This window comes from Muscardinus avellanarius (genome assembly GCF_963383645.1).
Source record: "Muscardinus avellanarius genome assembly, chromosome: 12".
Classification (NCBI taxonomy): Eukaryota; Metazoa; Chordata; class Mammalia; order Rodentia; family Gliridae; genus Muscardinus; species Muscardinus avellanarius.
Genome location: NC_137798.1, coordinates 60573157 through 60593115, shown reverse-complemented (window position 1 = coordinate 60593115; position 19959 = coordinate 60573157). Strand labels below are relative to the sequence as shown.

At 41.0% G+C, this 19959-nt stretch overlaps 1 protein-coding gene across 1 annotated transcript in view; it reads right to left on the bottom strand.

Annotated features, from left to right (window-relative positions):
• Positions 1-542: 542 nt before the first annotated feature.
• The window catches only part of FBXO34 (F-box protein 34), a gene marked incomplete at its 3' end in the record, with an annotated part of 70145 nt that continues 50728 nt past the window's right edge, over positions 543-19959 (bottom strand). The window contains exon 2 of the mRNA XM_080706969.1: positions 543-2694. Within this exon, the coding sequence (XP_080563095.1) occupies positions 543-2684 (2142 nt within the window). The 5' untranslated portion in view covers positions 2685-2694. The remainder of the gene's footprint in view (positions 2695-19959) is intronic.

The window sequence follows — 19959 nt, the reverse complement described above, 5'->3', positions numbered from 1 at the left end:
CACAGGGCATGAAAATCATTTCCAATCACAAACATCAATCTCACAGGATCAAGCATTCAAGGTCTAAGGTAAGGTGCCTTTTTCTTTTTAGGCATACTTTTCATCCAGGAGTCTTACTACTCTTTTCATAGAACACTATTCACTTATTTTAAATACGGTGCCAGTGCTGGAAACATTTCTGGAACCCTGTTTGGGGACTGCCTGCATAGACTGCAGTGGACTCCTCTGGAATGTCTTTGATGGTGGCAAGTCTTCATCCTTTGAGGTTGGATTTGATGAAGGAAAACAGTATTCACAGCCAAGTAAATCAAGCTATGGGATACCACCACCCTTGGATCAAATGTTGAGGCGCCATTATAAAACCTCACAAGACCAGTTTTCTTGTACAGCTGGTAAATTGAGTTTTAAAAATGCCTGAGCAATGGCAGTCCTGATGAAGTACAGATTATCCTACAGTGGTAAGTGAGAGGCAATACTCACTTGACGATTTATCCAGGTGTTTGTGTGGGTTTTTTGTTGTTAAATTGCCTCTCACCTGGATTTTAGTATTCCTCTTCAGTTTCAGTCCCTCTTGCTTTCTTGTGGATTGCCCGATTAAAGCTATGGCAGGCAGGGACCCAGTGATTGTCATGAAGCCCCAGCTTACAGCCAGGAAAGCCCTTCTGCGATCGATGGCAGCACATCCAGTACCCAGGCCCATAGGGTAATGCCTGGCAATAGGGCTTGGGGTGCCACCGGCAAAGGGACACATCCCCTTTCACATATTTTTTCTTACACTGCTTGCAAGGATCTTCTCTATAGCGTGGGTCTCGAACCCAGCGAGAATCTGCTGGCCTGATGTTGTAGTATTCAATAATAAACTTGAAATAGCAGCAGGTACATTTAAGAGCTACTAAACTCCGAGTGGGAAGTAACCTGAATATTTTCACCATAATGTGATGGGGTAGAAATGCCATGTACTGCTGAGGCTCCAGAAGCTGCTGGATTTTAAACCTGGTCTCCAGAAAGTCATGAGATACCTGCTTCTTCCAACTGGATGCTTCAAGTACTGGTAATGTGCTTTCCACCACAGAAGTTGGTGGTATAAGTGGCTCAGCTGAAAGACCTTTCTCCTCAGATGTGCCGTCACCCTCAGTTGCATCTTCAAGCTGGCTGGCCTCTAAAGACTCTTGTGCTGTGCTTTCATTTAACTGGGAACAGTCTAACTGGTGCTGAGAAGGTGGCAAAAAAAACAACATCCCCGGAAGTGGCTCTTCATGGGAGTTTAAATTAGAAGGCTGGGCTTTCTCTACCTTGGACACAGTGATGCTAATGCACAAAGATTCTTTTCTTCTCTGATCAGGGTTTTGGTTAGAAAGTGACACTGGCTCTTTACTCATATATTCAATAGCATCTGTGGGCAATTCAGTGGCTTGGGGACACATGTGAGAAGAAAATGGTAATCCATCAAGTTCATCTGCCATTTCCACATCATACCTGTTGTTGATTTTCACAGCAGTATGCTGATCTGGCTCTAATTGTGCATTGTCCACATGGAAGCTCACACCTGCTGGCAATGAGGAACAGCCCTGAGGAGCACTGTCCCAAGCCCGATCCCCTTTAGGAGAACAAGGGTCAGCTCTTGAGGGCACACAGTCTACAGAAACAGATTGCACAGGATTCACCTGTGTGTCAGGTGCCTCCAAGATGCCTTTTTTTGTTTTGCTTTCCTCAGCCTGAGTGCCATTTGCAAGAAACACCCTACCCACATTTCGACGGAAGCTGTTATTCCGTGACAGGCTTCCAGGCTCACGCTGGCCCTGTTGCTTCAGGCACTCAGACTCCAGCCTGGCCACCATGTCGAGGACCCGGACTGGTTCACTCTGTGCTTCACCAACCTCAGGATTTCCCCTTTCTGTGGGTTCTTCACAAGCTCCTGGGGCAGAGAAGGGCTCAGGGGCAGGGAGCACACCTCTGGGTTGGCCAGAAAACCTCATGATGGCAGGTGGATTTGTGCAGTTTTTCGCACAGCTAGCCAGCAGGGCACTGGCTCTTTGTTCAAGGAAGGCAACCATCTGTATAACCGACAGAGGCCTCCCAGCATAGACTCCGTCCCCACTGTCACTCACGTAATGCACAGAACAGTGCTCAATGCCACAGACAAATGGCTCAGGCTGGTAGCACCTGCTATTGACCTCCCTCATCCTTTCTAACTGTATCTTGGCTTTTTTAAGATCCCCTGATTTCTTCCTTCTTTTAGTAGCTCTCCCATCGATATCCCAGGAGCTTTTCACTTTCATAGATCCTATTCTGTTGCTACACTGGTGGGCTGCAAAGAACGCAATTTTCTCCTTGGTATTTCCAGGTTTCACAACAGCCCAGATATCAAGTGGCCCTTCTCCTTCTTCACCCTGGTGGATTGTTGCAGATGGCACATTCTTTTTAGCTTTAACATTCAAGCCACTTTCTACAGGACTCTTTCCACTCATGCTGCACAGAACATTTGGAGAAAGGACCCCAAAAGGTTTTCGAAATGATGCTTTGCCAAGAGGGGTTGAAGGAAAGACACTTGGTTTCATGTAGCTAGCATTGCTTTTTTCATCATTTACAGCCTTTTGGTGACTCATAGGAGTTCTCAGAGTATCCTTGATGACTTCCAGAGGGCGCTCTTTCTTCTGGAGTTTCCAATATGGTTTTAGGTGCATAACAGAGACCCTATAGGAGAGAAAAACATAATTGGTCGAGAATAATTTTTTAAGAAAATTATTTCCTTTAACTTAAGCTTAGATAGTTTTAGCGAGAGAAATGTTTTCTACCAGTTTATTAGATCTTTACCAACACTCATTTTAGCTAGTTTTTAATGTATAGTTCAAGTATAATAAAAGCAAAATACCTACTTTCCATGGTGTATCAGTTAGAAAATTGATTTGAGCCGGGTGTGGTGGCACACGCTTGTAATCCCCGCGCTTGGGAGGCGGAGACAGGAGGATCATGCAGGTTCGAAGCCAGCCGTGCACGCAGGCTTAAGAGACCCTGTTTCCAAATTTTAAAAAAATGTAAAAATAGGTCTGGGAGTGTAACCTGGAGGTAGAAGGGCTTCCAGGAACCCCAGTACCACCAAAAAAAAAAAAAAAAAAAAAAAGATCTGATTAATGAGTTCCAGAAACTGACATTAGTTAACATTCTATAGATAAAATTAACCCTTTAAATAAAGTTGAACTTAGTGAAAGCACTTAAGTATGAGACACAGAACAGAAGAAAATATAAAAGGAACTCTTATATACCTATAGAATTTTAAACACCATCAGGTCATCACAAATTAACATTTTATTGGTTACATATCAAAATTAATATATTGCTTTCTAAACTATTACCATATTGTCACTATTTCAATGTCTACCACTTATTTGCTTGTGTACTTTTTTGTCCATCTAATAAGTTTGATTTCCTAAATAAGCCATTTGTATAAGAACTTTATCAAATTCCCTACAAATATCTTAAATGAAATATAGAATCTATAATTCATATTTAAGCTAGTTCAGAAAAACTGCTTTGTTTTGCTCCCTGATCAGGGGTTGATACTAGAATTATTTCAGAAATGAGACAGAAAGATGATTATATAACAAAGGCCTGCATTTCTAATACCCTGCTGTATCACTGATTAGCTAGATAGGGTGATTTTACCTTGGGCAAGTAATTTCTTTTCTGTTCTAAGCTGGAATGTTAACAGAGGGGTTGAATGCTAAGTAATATAATGATCATGTCAAGCTCACTGCTACAATAGCGGTATGGACTGAGGAAACAATGTTTTCTAAGGATACCTATAAAATTAACAATGACCAAAATTCAGATCTGTAGCCACATATCTGGGAGTGAGATCCCACAATACCTGCATGTCTAAGCACAGAAATTTTTTACCTACTGTGGCTAACCAGGACACAATCTTAAACACACATCTTAGATGACTCTACATACTCCTTCACATTTGCTCTACAACATTTAGAATTCCTACAAGATGGCAGTCTTTATGTAACTGCTTTTAGGTATCAGTGTGAACCAAAAAGTATAAAAGTGATTGTCTGGTTCAAGTCCCAGGAAACATGGATATGGCTATCTTCTACCCAGGTTAAAAGAAATAATTGCATTGAAAGCATGTACTCTGTCTTTTAAAAGAAATCCCTGAAATAGATCTTATCAGGATCTTTCTGATCTCTGGCAATTTATATCCTAGCCATCTGTAGCTATCTTCTGCCTCTATGCACTACAGCATTTTTAATAGCTATCATCATATTCTATGATTTAGTTTCCCAAAAAGAACCACTCAGAATTCTTTAAGAACAAGATAATACATAAATGAATAAAACAGGCACATCATCTAGTGCTGTCTCTTGTGCCAACTATTTTCTGGTTTTTCATATCCCTTCAACCACTCTATACGTGAAATGAAAAAATTGGAAGTTGTTGGGGAAAAATTTCTCACATAATGATCTTACTGCAGAGTATCTATGAATAAATTTAAACTTTAGCAATATGTGTGCTATTTTGCATTGCACAATATGTTCTCTTCACCTTCCTCCCCCACACATTATTTTAGGCACTATTAATGACAGATAGGGACATTAAGAAACTAATGTAATTAGGGAAAACTTTTGCTTGCACTTAACCTGTAAAGTCAGCTCAAATGACAATCGCTTGTATATAAGGTTTTAGCAAGATGAAAACAGGACGGGATCCCAGGGAAGAGAGTGAGGAAAGCAAAGGTCCAACAGGGAAAAAGAAAGGCCAATAAGAATACATAATACAGATGACTGTTGGAAGATGGAGGTTCAGATGGTTCCTGAAGGAATACTTAAGTGTTGCTGGCATCCTCCACTGGTTAAAGGTTGCCTAGGGTTAATCTCTCCCCTTCACTTGAAGGCCCTAAGGCAGAAAGTTACTGGCAAGACTTGGAGAGAAATCTATGTTTTGGTTGAAATCAGTGGTGGACCAAGAGGATATGGATGTGAGGCACCAGAGGCATCTGCTATAAAAATCCATAAAACAAAAACTTTATTATTATTTTGGTACTGGGGATTGAACCCAAAGGCATTCTACCTCTGAGCTACAGCCCCAGCCATTTTTAAACAGGGTCTCATTAAGTTGCTGAGGAACTAGCTAAATTATTGAGGCTGGCCTCAAACCTGTGAACCTCCTGTCTCTGCATCCCAAGTACTGGGATTATAGGCACATATCATTAGGCCCAGATAAAATAAAAATTTTAGATCTTCAACAGACTATAACAGATGGCAGCAAGTTCTGCATCCCCATCCCAGGCCCACCCACACCACACAGGCATTGCAGAAAGTTCCAGTTAGGTTTCCATGGTTGCCAATATCTTCATCATTGTATTTTAAAAATTTACCCATAGCCGGGCGTGGTGGCACACATTTGTAATCCCTGCGCTTGGGAGGCTGAGACAGGAGGATCGCACGGGTTCGAAGCCAGCCTCAGCTACTTAGTGAGGCTTTCAGCAACTTAGTGAGACCCTGTTTCCAAATAAAAATTAAAAAAAAAAAAAGGTCTGGGAGTATAGCCCGGAGGTAGAAAGCCTCTGGGTTCCACCCCCAGTACCCCCCCAAAAAAAAAAATCATCCATAATCAAGTCCCATTCTCTTGCAATTTAAATAAAATATAGGTTTATTGTACCTATTCATAGGTGTTCCTTAGACTTTCAGAAAGCCCTGTTACAAAGAGAGAGAGAAAGAGAGAGAGAGAGAGAGAGAGAGAGAGAGAGAGAGAGAGAGAGAAGAAGAAGAAGAAGAAGAAGAAGGAGGAGGAGGAGGAGGAGGAGGAGGAGGAGGAGGAGGAGGAGGAGGAGGAGGAAGGAAGGAAGGAAGGAAGGAAGGAAGGAAGGAAGGAAGGAAGGAAGGAAAGAAGGGAGGGAGGGAGGGAGGAAGGGAGGGAGACCCCCTGACCCCTGGCCCACTGAATCAGGGATGGAGCCCAACATCTGTTTTTAACCTCGGAGTAAAGCTGGAATGGCCTTTGGCAGTCATGTGTTAGTAAGAGTGTCAATGGGGCTCTGGATTTGGGCTGGGTACTGTGCTATGGTAAGGTGGAACTACCCAACAAGAAACCAAGCAGATAGCCCATGCCCAACCCATCAAGTCAGAAACTTGAGTCACTTGTATTCCCCCTCCCTCACCCCCACATCCAATCACTAAGTCACTAAATGCGCCCTCCTCTTCTTCTCTAGCCTAACTGCCAGACTTTAAGCAGCTACCTTATCTCTGCTACACTGATGCTGCTCAGGAAAACCTACCTTCTATCAATGCAAGGCAAGGCTGCTGAGGCCCACCCCACCCACCTATCAGCTTCACACCTGCTCTTCCCTACCATACTTCTCGCTTTGGAAGCTTATTCACAGGACCATTACCACAGGATCAGGTAGGTGAAGGCCAATCATATCACCAAAATAAAAATGTAAAGCAACTAGGTCCATAAAACCTAATAGTCTTCAATAACACCCAACAAATGCTCATTTCCTTCTAGCCACTTGTTAGAAATTTACTAACCACTCTGGGCTGTATACTTCTGTTATACTTATGTTTAGTTGCTACTTTACTGAGTCAGAAAAGTAAACAGACAATTACAACATAATGTGCTGTGTGTCCTTCAAGTGCTGCCTGAGTCCATGGCAGGAGGGAAGAAAGAGAAGCAAAGAGTGTGTGCAGAGGGTAAGAGGGCCACTGCCACCAAGCTTAGTCCTGAGGCGGTAGGAAGAGGTCTGAGAAGCCGTGACTTTCGAAGCTAAGCCCTGAAGGAAGATGTACAAAGTCCTAAGAGGATTAAAATGGCTGTGCCTTGCCAGGTGTGGTGGTGCAGGCTTGTAATTCCTACGCTTGGGAGGCAGAGACAGGAGGATCGCGCAGGTTCGAAGCCAACCTTGCTGGCTTAAGAGACCCTGTTTCCAAATAAAAAAAGTATAAAATAGGCCTGGGAGTGTAGCCCGGAGGCGGCGGAAGGGTTTCCAGGAACCCCAGTACCAAAAAAAAAAAAAAAAAAAAAAAGCTATGCCTTTGAGAAACTCAGGTAGGTGAGAAATAGTAACAGTAAGAGCTATTGTGCTAAGCATGAGCGATGGCAGGCAAACAAGCAAGATTTTAACTATTCATTGAAAATGGAGGATGAAGGAGAGGCATCAAGCACGCATCTTCCTCTTACGGCACCAGCAATTTCATAAAGTGTGATTCCTCCAAGTGAATAGAGACAAGGTGGCTGGCCAGATTTGAAGCAAGGGAGGCAGAAGTTCAATTTCTCAGAAACACAGGGCATGAGAGCCTGCAAAACAAAGATAACCACTAGGCAGCCTGGTGAAGAAAAACAGGAGAAGACAGTTGTCACAGAAATAGTAAAGTGAGGAAATAAGTTTTCCAGATAGAGAATACCAATCTTTTTCTAAGATTTTCTAGAATGAACATGTATTACCCTTCTATAATCAGAAAAAAAACACATAAAAGGAAGGAACAGGGCTGGGGGTATAGCTCAGTGGTAGAACATTTGCCTAGCATGTGTTAAGTCCTGGGTTCAATTCCCAGTGCTGCAAAAGGGAAGAGAGGGAAGTAGCCAACTGTACACTCTGCAGCAAAGTCAAATAAAGAATAGTGCCCAACTGGTGGTGGGCTGCCTTGGGGAAGCAGCGGAGATGGCAGGGCACTAACCAAAGCAGCTCAGGCTGTGAGAGTCTCTGTATGTACCTATCACCTTGAATTCTTTCCAGGAATATGGTGAGATTAACAATGAATTAATTAAGATGTGAACAATTTCACTCCAATGATGGCCAAAATTTTGTTTTCCATCATTCCAGTATTCCTTGAAGTCTCATGTCTAATTTCAGCTTAAAAAGTTGAGAAAAAGCCGGGCGTGGTGGCGCACGCTTGTCATCTCCGCACTTGGGAGGCTGAGACAGGAGGATCGCACAGGTTCGAAGCCAGCCTCAGCTGCTTAGTGAGGCTCTCGGCAACTTAGTGAGACCCTGTTTCCAAATAAAATATTTAAAAAAGGTCTGGGAGTATAGCCCAGAGGTAGAAAGCCTCTGGGTTACACCCCCAGTACCACCAAAAAAAAAAAAAAAAGTTGAGAAAATTCTCACCTAAAGACAGTGTACAACCCTAAAATGAAGCCATATATGATAAGTGAATTTTGTTTAAAAGATGTGTATGAAAAATGCCACAAATCTAAAGGGCCATAGTAATGCTTTCATGTAGAGAGGTAAATATGATAAGGACTCAAATGGCAGAATGTGGTTAGAATAGGGAAAGGCCTGAAATTTTAGTTCAACAGGAAGCCAAGTTCCTAACTTCTCTTAGTTTTTGGCTTTTTTTTTTTTTTTAAAGAACTGGGAATTAAACCTGGGGCATTTTACCTGTGAGCTCCATCCTCAGCCCTAAATTTTTATTCTTTATTTTTGAAACAGTCTAAGTTGCAGACTAGCTAAATAGCTGAGGCTGTCCGTGAAACTGCACCACCATGCCCAGCTTCCTTAGTTTTTTTGTTTTTGTTTTTGTATATGTGGTACTGGGGGAATGAACTCAGGGGCATTCTACCTCCGAGTTACACCCCCAGCCCCATTTTACTTTTTATTTTGAAACGGGGTCTCACTAAGTTGCAGAAAGCTGAACTAAGTAGCTGAGGTGGGCCGCAAACCTGTGAACCTCCCATTTCAGCTTCCCAAGTACTGGGATTACAAGTGTGTACCACCATGCCTGGCTTCTTTAGCTCTTTTGAAACAGGTTAGAAGCTATAGCATTTTCTGTATCTTTCTGCTTCAGTGAAAGAACAAGAATGCTAATTCCAAAACAGAATCATTAAGCCAGGCGTGGTGGTGCACGCTTGTAATCCCCATGCTTGGGAGGCTGAGAGAGGAGGATCGCACAGGTTCAAAGCTAGCCTCAGCAACCTAGTGAGACCCTGTTTCCAAATAAAATATAAAATAGGGCTGGGAGTGTAGCCTGGAAGGTAGGAAGCCTCTGGGTTCCACCCCCAGTACCACAAAAAAAAAAAAAAAAAAAAAACACAAAAAAACCACAGAATCATTTATTAATAAAAGCCATTCTTCATTTATATGTCAGAAAAATAAAAACATACAGTAAATAAATTCAGTGTGTGTATGTGTGTGTGTGTGCATGCACGCTGAAGTTGGGGCCATTCTACCTCTGAGCTACACCCCCAACCCCAGCTTGATCTTAATTATTTTAAAACAGGTCTCTCTGAGTTGTAGAAGCCTTCATGATGTTGCTGAAGCTGGCCACAAACCTGCAATCCTCCTGTCTCAGCCTCCCAAGTACTGGGATTACAAGTATGATGCCACCACATCCAGCAAATTCATCATTTTTTAAAAATTGTAAAAGCTTTCAAAGAACATCTTATACAGCCTTCTTCACTGGACCACTACACAAATTAGCAACTTATACAACATACTTCTATTTATATAAAATGAATCCTAGAGCCGGGCGTGGTGGCGCACGCTTGTAATCCCCGTGCTTGGGAGGCTGAGACAGGAGGATTGCAGAGATTTGAAGCCAGCCTCAGCTGGCTTAAGAGACCTTGTTTCCAAATAAAATATAAAATAGGTCTGGGAGTATAGCCCGGAGGTAGAAGGCTCCTGGGTTCCATCCCCAGTACCACCAATAAAATAAAATAAAATAAAATAAATACTTGTTTTTGTAAATGCAGAGGAGGATATAAAATGATTTTTGAAGACCCACAGCTAGGTCATGATAAAACTAAGATTAGAATTAGATTAAAAGAAAACAATCTCTTGGATATCTACTTCTGGGGGTGGGGAAGGGATATAAAAAGGTAGGTTTGCTGGGCACAGCGGTACATACCTGTAGAACCAGCTACATGGGAGACTGAGGTGGGACCCAAAGTAACTGAGACTACAGGTATATGCCTTAGTAACATAGATCCTATCTTTAAAACCAAAAATACTCTAGGCTCAACTATGACACATAATTCTGACAACATCTATTCCAAGAGCTCTGATCTTTCAAATTAAGTCAGCATTTTTTCCCTTTTTTCTTTAGAGTGGAAATAAATATAAGATAACCATTAGTGAGGGAGCAAATAAAGGTGTTAGTGTTTACATTGTTATTAAAGTACAAAAGCTTCGGTGATTTTAGTCAGTTTCTCTTAAATGCTACATAAAACCTCCATACAGAGCTGGGTGCGGTGGTGCACGCTTGTAATCCCAGCATTTGGGAGGTGGAGACCTGAGGATCAAGGTTCACCGGTAGCTTCAGCTACTTAGTGAGGCTCTATGCAACTCAGTGAGACCCTGTTTCAAAAATAAAAGACTAAACTTTTTAGTTTGATGCCATCCCACATGTTAATTCTTGCTTTAATTTCCTGCGCTTTGGAGGTCTTGTTGAGAAAGTTACTACCTGTGCGTTATGTTGGAGTGCTGAGCCTATGCCCTCCTCTAATAACTTCACAGTCTCTGGTCTAATTTCTAAGTCTTTGATCTGTTTCGAGTTAATTCTTGTGCACAGTGAGAGTTAAGGATTTAGTTCCATCTTTCTATAAATGGATAGCCAGTTTTCCTAGTACCATTTGTTGAAAAGGCTGGTTTTTTTCCCAGTGTATGAGTTTGGCCCCATTGTTAAAGATCAATTGACCATAGGTATGTGGGTTTGTTTTCGTTATCTTCTAGTCTGTTCCACTGGTCAATATGTGTGTTGTTGTGCCAATACCATGCTGTTTTTAACTATTGCTCTGTAGTATAATTTGAAGTAAGGGATTGCAATGCCTCCTGCATGATTCTTATTGCTGAGGATTGCTTTGGATATTCTGTGTCTTTTTTTTTTTCTCTCTCCATATAAAATTCATGACTGATTTTTCTAAGCCTACATAATGGGAGAAGATTTTTACCAGCCACCACTTGGATAGAGGGCTAATATCCAGAATATTACAAAGAGCTCAAAAGACTCTACACTAGCAGAACAAATAACCCAATCAAGAAATGGGCAACTGAACTGAATAGACACTTCACAAAAGAAGAAATACAAATGGCCAATAGATACATGAAAGGATGCTCAACATCATTAGCCATCAGGGAGATGCAAATCAAAATTATGCTGAGATTCCATCTAACCCCAATCAAAGTGGCAAGCATAAAGAAATCAAATAACAACAAATGCTGGCGAGGATGTGGGGAAAGAGGAACTCTTTTACACTGTTGGTGGGAGTGCAAACGAGTTCAGCCGCTAAGGAGATTAGTGTGGAGATTCCTTAGAAAACTGGGAATGGATCCACCATATGATCTGGCTATACCACTCCTGGGTATCTTTCCAAAGGGGCTGAAATCAGAGAACTGCAGTAACATATGCATACCCATGTTCATAGCAGCACAATTTATAATAGTCAAAATATGGAACCAACCTAGATCTCCATCAACAGATGGATTGCAAAATTATGGGAAATACACATAATGGAATTCTACTCTGCAATAAAAAAGAACAAATTCATGTCATTTGCAAGAAGATGGAAAGACCAGCAGAACATTATTATGTTAAGTGAGATCGGCCAAGCACAGAAAGAGAAGGGACATATGTTTTCTCTAAAATGCCCAAACTAGGGAGTATTAGGAATACCAGAGGGACTCCAGATAATGGAGGGGAAATCTCAGCAAAGCTAGAATGGAAGGGTAAGAGAGGAAGAAGGCTGAGGTTGATTTAATGGAGGGGCTACATCCAAATATGAGTAAAAGCATGAATATAGCATGGTTAACCGGACACTCGTTGTTGGGAGGGAGGGTAGAGGAAGTGGCAGGGTGAGAGAGCACCAAGCACAGTCTGAATGTATGCCATTTTCAATATGATCCACATAAAAATAAAAAATAAATAGATAAATAAAAATGTCAAAAAAGACTAAAAAATAGGGCTGGGGGTGTAGCTGGAAGGTAGAAAAACAAAAAACAAAAACACACACACACACACACACACACACCCCTACCTCTATACAGAATACTGATGCATTAACACAGGCATATCACATATTAGTCTACAAGTATTTAAAAGCTACTTCCATGGTTCTTAAATGGGAAAATGTATCAAGACTAAGAGGGTGTGAATACAGGCAGAGGCATAAGAAATGCCTCCCCCCTCCATATGCCTCCAAGCACTGACAGAATGCATCCAACTCCCACAGAGTACTAAAAAATAAAACATAGGTGAGAAAAGACAGTATTTCTCAAATTGAGCTTCAAATTTTAGAAGGCTAACTTTTCCAGAGAGGGAGTTCACTTTTTTTTCTTTTATTTGAGATGGGATCTCACTCACTGGGTTACCTAGGCTGGTCTTCAATTCCCAGGCTCCAAGGATCCTCCTGCTTCAGCCTTCCATGTAGCAGAGACTACAGCAATGTGCCACTACATCCAACTTTAAAGGAACATTCTCTATTTTAAAGCCTTTTGCTGGAATATCTAGATTTTGCCTCAGGAGAGCTGGGTGAGTAATATGGAGAATGGCATTTGGAAACATGCACGGTTTCAAGAACTCATTGTTCACAGCTTCCATTTTAGAATTCACTATGTATTTAAAGACAACAACTTCAAGGTTATCTTTATTTATGATATAAAATTAATATTAAAGACCAAACAAAGCTCATTTCCAGAAAATAATCGAAGGCTTATTATGATAAGCTTGGTGAGACAACAAAACATCCAAAATACATTAAAAAGGAATATGACAAGTTAGGAAAGACAGCTATTACATTGAACTATGATCACAAAAGAATTGATACTTAGATCAGTCTGACAGTATTTGAAAATACTGAATTAGCCTAGCATGGTGGCACAAACCTGTAATTCCAGTACTAGGGAGGATGAAACAGGAAGATCAGAGATTTGAGACCAGCCTCAGTAACTTAGCAAGGCCCTCAACAACTTATAAAACTGTTTCAAAAAAGAAGCTGGGCATGCTGGTGCACACCTGGAATCCCAATACTGGAAAACTGAGACAAACAGGATGATTGCAGGTTTGAAGCCAGCCCTGGCCACTTAGTGAGGCTCTCAGCAACCTTGCAAGACCCTGTTTCCATTTTTTTTTTCCAGGTCTGGGGATGGAACGCAGGGGCAGTTGACCTCCAAGCTCTGTTTCCAATATGGGTGTAGCTCAAGGATAGAATGCTTCTGGGTTCAATCCCCAGCAAAGAAAGAAAGAGAGGGAGGGAGGGAGGGAGGGAGAAAGGAAGGAAGGAAGGAAGGAAGGAAGGAAGGAAAGACAGGCAGGCTGGAGTAGAGTTCTGAGGTAGAACACCATGGGTTCAAACCCCAGCACCACAATAAATAAACTGAATTAGAGATATTATGTAAGTTAACAGAGATCCTCTGCCTCCTCCCCCCTTTCTTGAAGTAGGGAGGAAAGAGGAGACTTTGGAAGAACACTTGCTCTGACTGTTATAAATTATTAAATAACAGTTAAGGATTGGGACAAATCAAAATATTATGTTTGGTTAAACTTACCATGCCAATTTCTAAGTTAAACCAGTGCACATGTAACTCATAATTTCCTCTTATTCCTATGACTTAATGCCAAACCACACCAAACTATAGCACATCACAGTTTCCCAAGCTGGTGGAAGAACCTACAATTGCTAGAGACTGCTACAATGAACATCAAAATATAAATGAAGACAGGCATGGTGGCGCACACTTGTAATCCCAGTAATTGGAAGGCTGAAACAGGAGGAATGTAGGTTCAAGACCAGCCTCAACAATTTAGCAAGACCTTCAGCAAATTAGTGAGAGACTGTTTCAAATTTTTTAAATTTAATGGCAAAGGGAGATCTGGGAATGTTGTTTGGAGATAAAATGCTCCTGAGTTCAATCCCCAGTACCAATATATACATACACACACACATACATACAAGAATAAATTAAAAGCCAGGCCTTGTGGAAGATACCTCTATTTCTACCTATTCAGGAGGCAAAGGCAGGAGGATTGCAAGTTCAAGATCAGCCTGGGCAATTTAGTGAGACTCTGTCTTTAAATTTAAAATGGGGGGGGGGGGGCCACAGGTTATATCTCAGTGATAGAGCTATTGCCTAGCATATTCAAGGCTCTGGGTTCAAGCTCCAGTACTATAATCAATCAATAAATGGAATAACAAAATTATATATCACCATTTTCCAACTTTTACTAAATTAATGGATCTAGACTACTGACATCACAAAACTGAAACACAACCAAACATTACAAGACTCCTAATGCAGAGGGAAACGCACTTTACAAAGAAAACATCAATTCTCTTCTGGTCAATCCTATAGAGCCAGCTGCCAGTTTACAGTAAATACAGCAGACAGGTACTGAACAATACCAGAGGGATACAAAACAACAAAATCTGGATTGCTACAAACTATGAAACAACAACAAAAAGCCTAGATAGATTCTTCAAACAAATTCCAACTTTAAACAAAGAGAGAGATGGGAGGGCCTATACATTAAGAGACTTAAGAGTATACAGGAAGGACTGAAGAGTGAACAGGAAGTAAATAGAAAGCACTTAAGAAAGAAAAGGTGATGGCATACAACTGTAATCCCAGTATTTGGGAGGCTGAGATAGGAGGATCAGAGGTCCAAGGTCAGTCTCAGCAGTTTAGCAAGTCATTGTTTCAAAATAAAAAATAAAATACGGCTAGGGTATAGCTTGGCATTAGAATGCCCTGGGTTACATCCCCAGTATCTAAAATTCGGAAAAAAGAGAGAGGAAGAGAGGAATGTGGAGGATACACAGGAAGGAAAATAAACAAACCCCTGAAACCTGGCATAGTGGTGGTATATACTTATAACCCCAGTACTTGGGAGGCTGAGATAGGATGACTGCAGGTTTGCAGCCAGCCTCGGCTACACAGTGAGGCCTTCTGCAACTTAGTGAGACCCTGTTTCAAAATAAAGAATTAAAAATAGGACTGGGGGTGTAGCTCAGAGGTAGAATGCCCCTGGATTCATTCCCTGGTACTGAAAACAACAACAACAGTGATATAGACTGATCAACCCATTTCTTAGTTAAGTACATATGACTTTCATTCTCCCATTCTACAACCTAAATGAGCAGTCTATCTAGTTAGTCCCTGAATCTACTTTTCCTTTTTTTTTTTTTAACATGTTACTGAAAACTGAACAAGAAGTAAATAGAAAACAACTTGAAAAAAAAAAAAAAAAAAAAACCACAAGCCGGGTATGGTTGCGCACGCATGTAATCCCAGAGCTTGGGAGGTTGAGACAGGAGGATCGCACAGGTTCGAAGCCAGCCTCAGCTACTTAGTGAGACCCTGTTTCCAAATAAAGTATAAAATAGGTCTGAGAGTATAGCCCGGAGGTAGAAAAGCCCCTGGGTTCCACCCTCAGTAACACACACACACACACATACACACACACACACACACACACACACACACACTGTAATAGCATTCTAGTCTGCTACATCCTCAATCATCTCTGTAAATAGGAGGGGAAATAATGATGGTTAAGAGACTCTTTGGACTGAAAACAACTACCCTTCACAGTCCCTCGATCTACAGCATTAGTTCTATCTAACGGGCTTAGTGTGAAACCCAGGCAAGCCGCATCCCTCTAAGAACTATTTCATAAATCGTATTCCCCACATCCCACCCTCCTTCCCTAAGAAAAGTTTTGCTCTACCACAAGACTTCCTTATTTCTCTACAGTTTCACCACCCTCTCAGTCACCAAAGGTTGATAAGAGTTGTGAGTTATTTTTTGTATGAAAGACCCTTTTCAGAATTTAAAAAAGTGTTCAAGTATTTTTTGGGGGGAAAGCCACGGGGGCCAAAGTGCATACATAAACAATTCTGATAGGATTCAGGAGAAATCTTAAGGCCTCTGTGTGTGTGGGGGTGCTGGGGATTGCAGAGGTGCTCTATCATTGAGCTATACACTCAGCCGTTTTTATTTATTTTTATTTCTTATTTTTTGTGGTACTGGGAATGGAACCCAGGGGCTTTCTACCTCTGAACGACACCCCCAGCCCTATTTTTTATTCTTTACTTTGAAACAAGAACCCAGAGGCATTCTACCTCTGAGCTATACTCCCAGCCCTAGTTTTTATTCTTTATTTTGAAACAGGGTCTCACTAAGTTGCAGAGGGCCTAAGTAGCTGATGCTGTCACAATCTTCCTGTCTCAGCCTTCAAAGTACTAGGATTACACACATGTGCCACCACGCCCAGCTTCTTTTTATTTTTTATTTTGAAACAGGGTCTAAGTTGTTGAGGCTGGCTTCAAACTTATGATCTTCCTGTCTTAGTCTCCTAAGTACTGGAATTACAGAAGTATGCCACCATACCCAGCTTCAGGGTTTCAATTAAGAGCCTACTAACTTAGTTTCTCTATTTTGCCCCTCCAATTCAGTGGCCTGATACTGGTCACTCAACTTTTCTAATCTGTTAACATCTTTATCACCCTTTACCAACTGGGAACTACTAAAATCACTTATCTAACTGGGCCCTTCCTTGCCCAGCCCTCATCCATTGTCCTGCTGCCACCCCATCAGTAATTATGAAGGGCTGGCTACTATATGCCTCCTCTGAATTCTCAGAACAAGGCATTCCCTGGGACACACCATTTCCTCTGTCCTCACAGTAGGAACAGTCTTATTCTTTTGGGGATCCTTCACAGAGCATGCAGCACAGCGCCTTATACACAGCAAACATTCATTAGAGTAAATCAATGTCAAACTGAAAAACTAGCTAATCATCAAGAATCTCAAGTGAAACAATTCAGTAGTCTGCCTAATCAATACCTGAGCAGTCCAGGAAGTTGATGCAACTAAGCAATTCTACCATCATTTCCTGATCCAGTGACTTTTCTCAGAGAGGAGAGAAGAAGGAGGAGTTTAAGAAACAGAGGGTGTTGTCCAGGTCCTATGGTCACTCAATCCTGGTGACTTTTCTACAAGGTAAAAAATACTTTGGCTTGAGCAGCTTTTTTCCAGTACTCCAGTTATCAAAAAAAAATTCCTATGCAATATCAGATTTTAAAGGAAATCCTACTAATCAGCTTTACGAAAACAAATACCTCCAAAATAAAGTTATTTAACTCAATACTATCAGTTTGACTAGACTATGAGTTAGGCAACCCTCCTCACATTTTAAATACTAAAACAAAGCTGCGTGTGGTGATGCACTTATAATCCCAGCTGGGGCCAGCCTCAGCTACTTAGTGAGGCCCTTCACAACTCAGTGAGACCCTGTTTCCAAATAAAGAATAAAAATAGGGCTGGGGGTGTAGATCAGAGGTAGAATGCCCCTGGGTTCCAACCCCAGTACTTCAAAAAAAAAAAAAAAAAAGAAAATAAAGAAAAAAAGCCCCTAGGTTCCATCCCTAGTACTGAAAAAGAAGAAAAAAAAAACTAAGACACAAAGACACCAAGTCCTAAACAAGAAATATTGTAAAGTTTTCCCATGATTCTTTATATTAAACACAGCTGTCTAGCGTCATGTTTAGATAGATTAAATAAAAAAAATAACAAGAAGCCAAGCCGGCATCAGCATTAATAAAATTTCTGACCTACTCCTACACACCCAAACTAGAAAGGAAAAAAGACATCAAGGAGCTTAAAAATACTTCTACTTTAAGATTTATGTTACAAAAACATAACTATACTGTGTCCTATATCATGTCTTGGATATTTCTGTATCATAGCTTATGTATTTTTAAGACCACCTACTTTATTAATTACTTTAATAGAAAATCCCAACTTCCCTGGTTCTAATGTGCACAGTTCACACCCAAGCCTTTAGTACTTCAATTACTAACAAACCAAACCACAAAGGAGAATCTGATACCAAAGAACACATCTCAGTTCTGGAATAAGAGATGGCAAAACTATAACATATCAAACAACAAAGCCAAGAGGCTACGTAGAAGTTAAAGGAAATATGGTTACAGAAATGATAATAAAATTCCCTTGCCCCACAGTTCCAGTAATATGCCTATTCTCTCTTCCCTATTGCCAATCTTATAGAAAAGGGCTATGAGTAAAAACAAATAATAGCAATTATGGCTCACAAACTGCTAGAATTTGTGAATCATGATCTAACCATTTCCTTTCTACCTCCAGCAGGCTCCAGTGCCTGGGCAAGGTTGCCTTGTAGCTAACTCTATCTCATTGGAAAGAGAATGAACAAACATACATCCTTTCCCTAAACATAAGGGAGTCTTAGCTGCACAGAATGTTTCAAATCTACAAAGTATTTTCATAAATATCTCACTCAGCCCTTTTTTCTATTCCTAGATCATTTGCATCTGGGAGTACGGTACCAACTAATCGCTCTTTCTCCCCAACCTCTATTCCCTGGTGGTCCTCATGTCACCACAATTGTGCCTCAACCCCCTCAGCATTTTTTGACTCTCAACTTGTAATACGCAGGAAAAAGAGGTAAAAGTTCAAAAAATGAAACTTGCTCAGGATCCCAGTAATCACAAATGTAGCCATTTCATCAAAGGTCAACATTTTCTATTTCAAAACATAACACATTTTACCTTACAAAAATATGAAATAATAGAGATGCCCCAAGTTCTCACTATGAAAACATTCAGCAGTAGGTCTTACTTCAGGACTATTATTCAATTCAATTATGTATTAAACCACGTTTCTCTACCAGTTTTAGAAAGCAAAGTAAAAGAATCTGAGAATGAAATTTTTAACCAAAAGCCTTCTAGAATGTTTAACAAATAACTAGACATGGCCAGGAGGCAAAACAGAAGCTAACCTGCATTACCTGGAATCTTTTTTTTTTTTTTTTTTTCATACCGGCATAGAACCCAGGGGCATTCTACCTCCACGCTAACCTATTTTTATTACTCTTTAGTTTGAAACAGGGTTTCACTAAGTTGCAGAGGGCCTTATTAGGTAGCTGAGGCTGTCCCAAATGCTGGGATTACAAGTGTGTGCCACCACACTCAGCTACCTGGAATGTTATGTGTAAGTTATAGTACAGACCTTGGTTCACACTCAAGTAGACCCTTTAAAAGCTTCTCCATTCCATGCTTTATAGTAATAGTTACTGTAACAATTTATATTATGAATGTAATGACTAGTGGAAAAAAACACTTAAGCATATTCAAATAGGATGTTCTTAGTTCCGGAATTTATTTGTTTATCTAAGTTGCAGAGGGCTTCACTAACTGTTGAGGCTGTCTGCAAACCTGCAATCCTCCTGTCTCAGCCACCCAAGAACTGGGATTACAGGTATATGCCACCATGCCCAACCAGTTCCTGAATTTTTTTTTTTTTTTTTTTTTTTGCAGGACTGGGGATGGAATCCAGAGGTATTCAACCTCTGAGCTACACCCCTTGACCTCTTTATTTTGAAACAGGGTCTCAACGAATTGCAAAGGGCTCCACTTACTAAGTAGCTGAGGATGTCCGTGAACCGTGATCCTCCAGTCTCGGCCTCCCAAATGTTGGGATTGCAAGCATGCGCCACCACAAACGGCTTAGTCCCTGAATTTATTAAATATTTACACCCACATATGTTTCAATGTGTTAGACACATTTGTTTATTAATTATGGTGGTGCTGGGGTTCCTGGAAACCCTTCTACCTCCGGCCTACACTCCCAGACCTATTTTTATACTTTTTTATTTGGAAACAGGGTCTCTTAAAACAGCGAGGCTGGCTTTGAACTTGTGTAATCCTTTGTCTCCGCCTCCCAAGCGTGGGGATTACAAGCGTGCACCACCACGCCCGGCAGACACCCTGATTTAATGAAGGCAAAATACAAGTTAAACAATATGTGAACAAAAGTTTCAACAACAGTTTTTTTTTTTGGTTTTGGTTTTCTTTTTTTTTTTCCCCTGTGGTACTAAGGGCATTCTACTTCAGAGCTAAACCCCCGCACCCCAGTGCTATTTTTTATTCTTTATTTTGAAACAGGGTCTCACTGAGTTGCAAAGGGCCTCACTAAGTAGCTGAGGC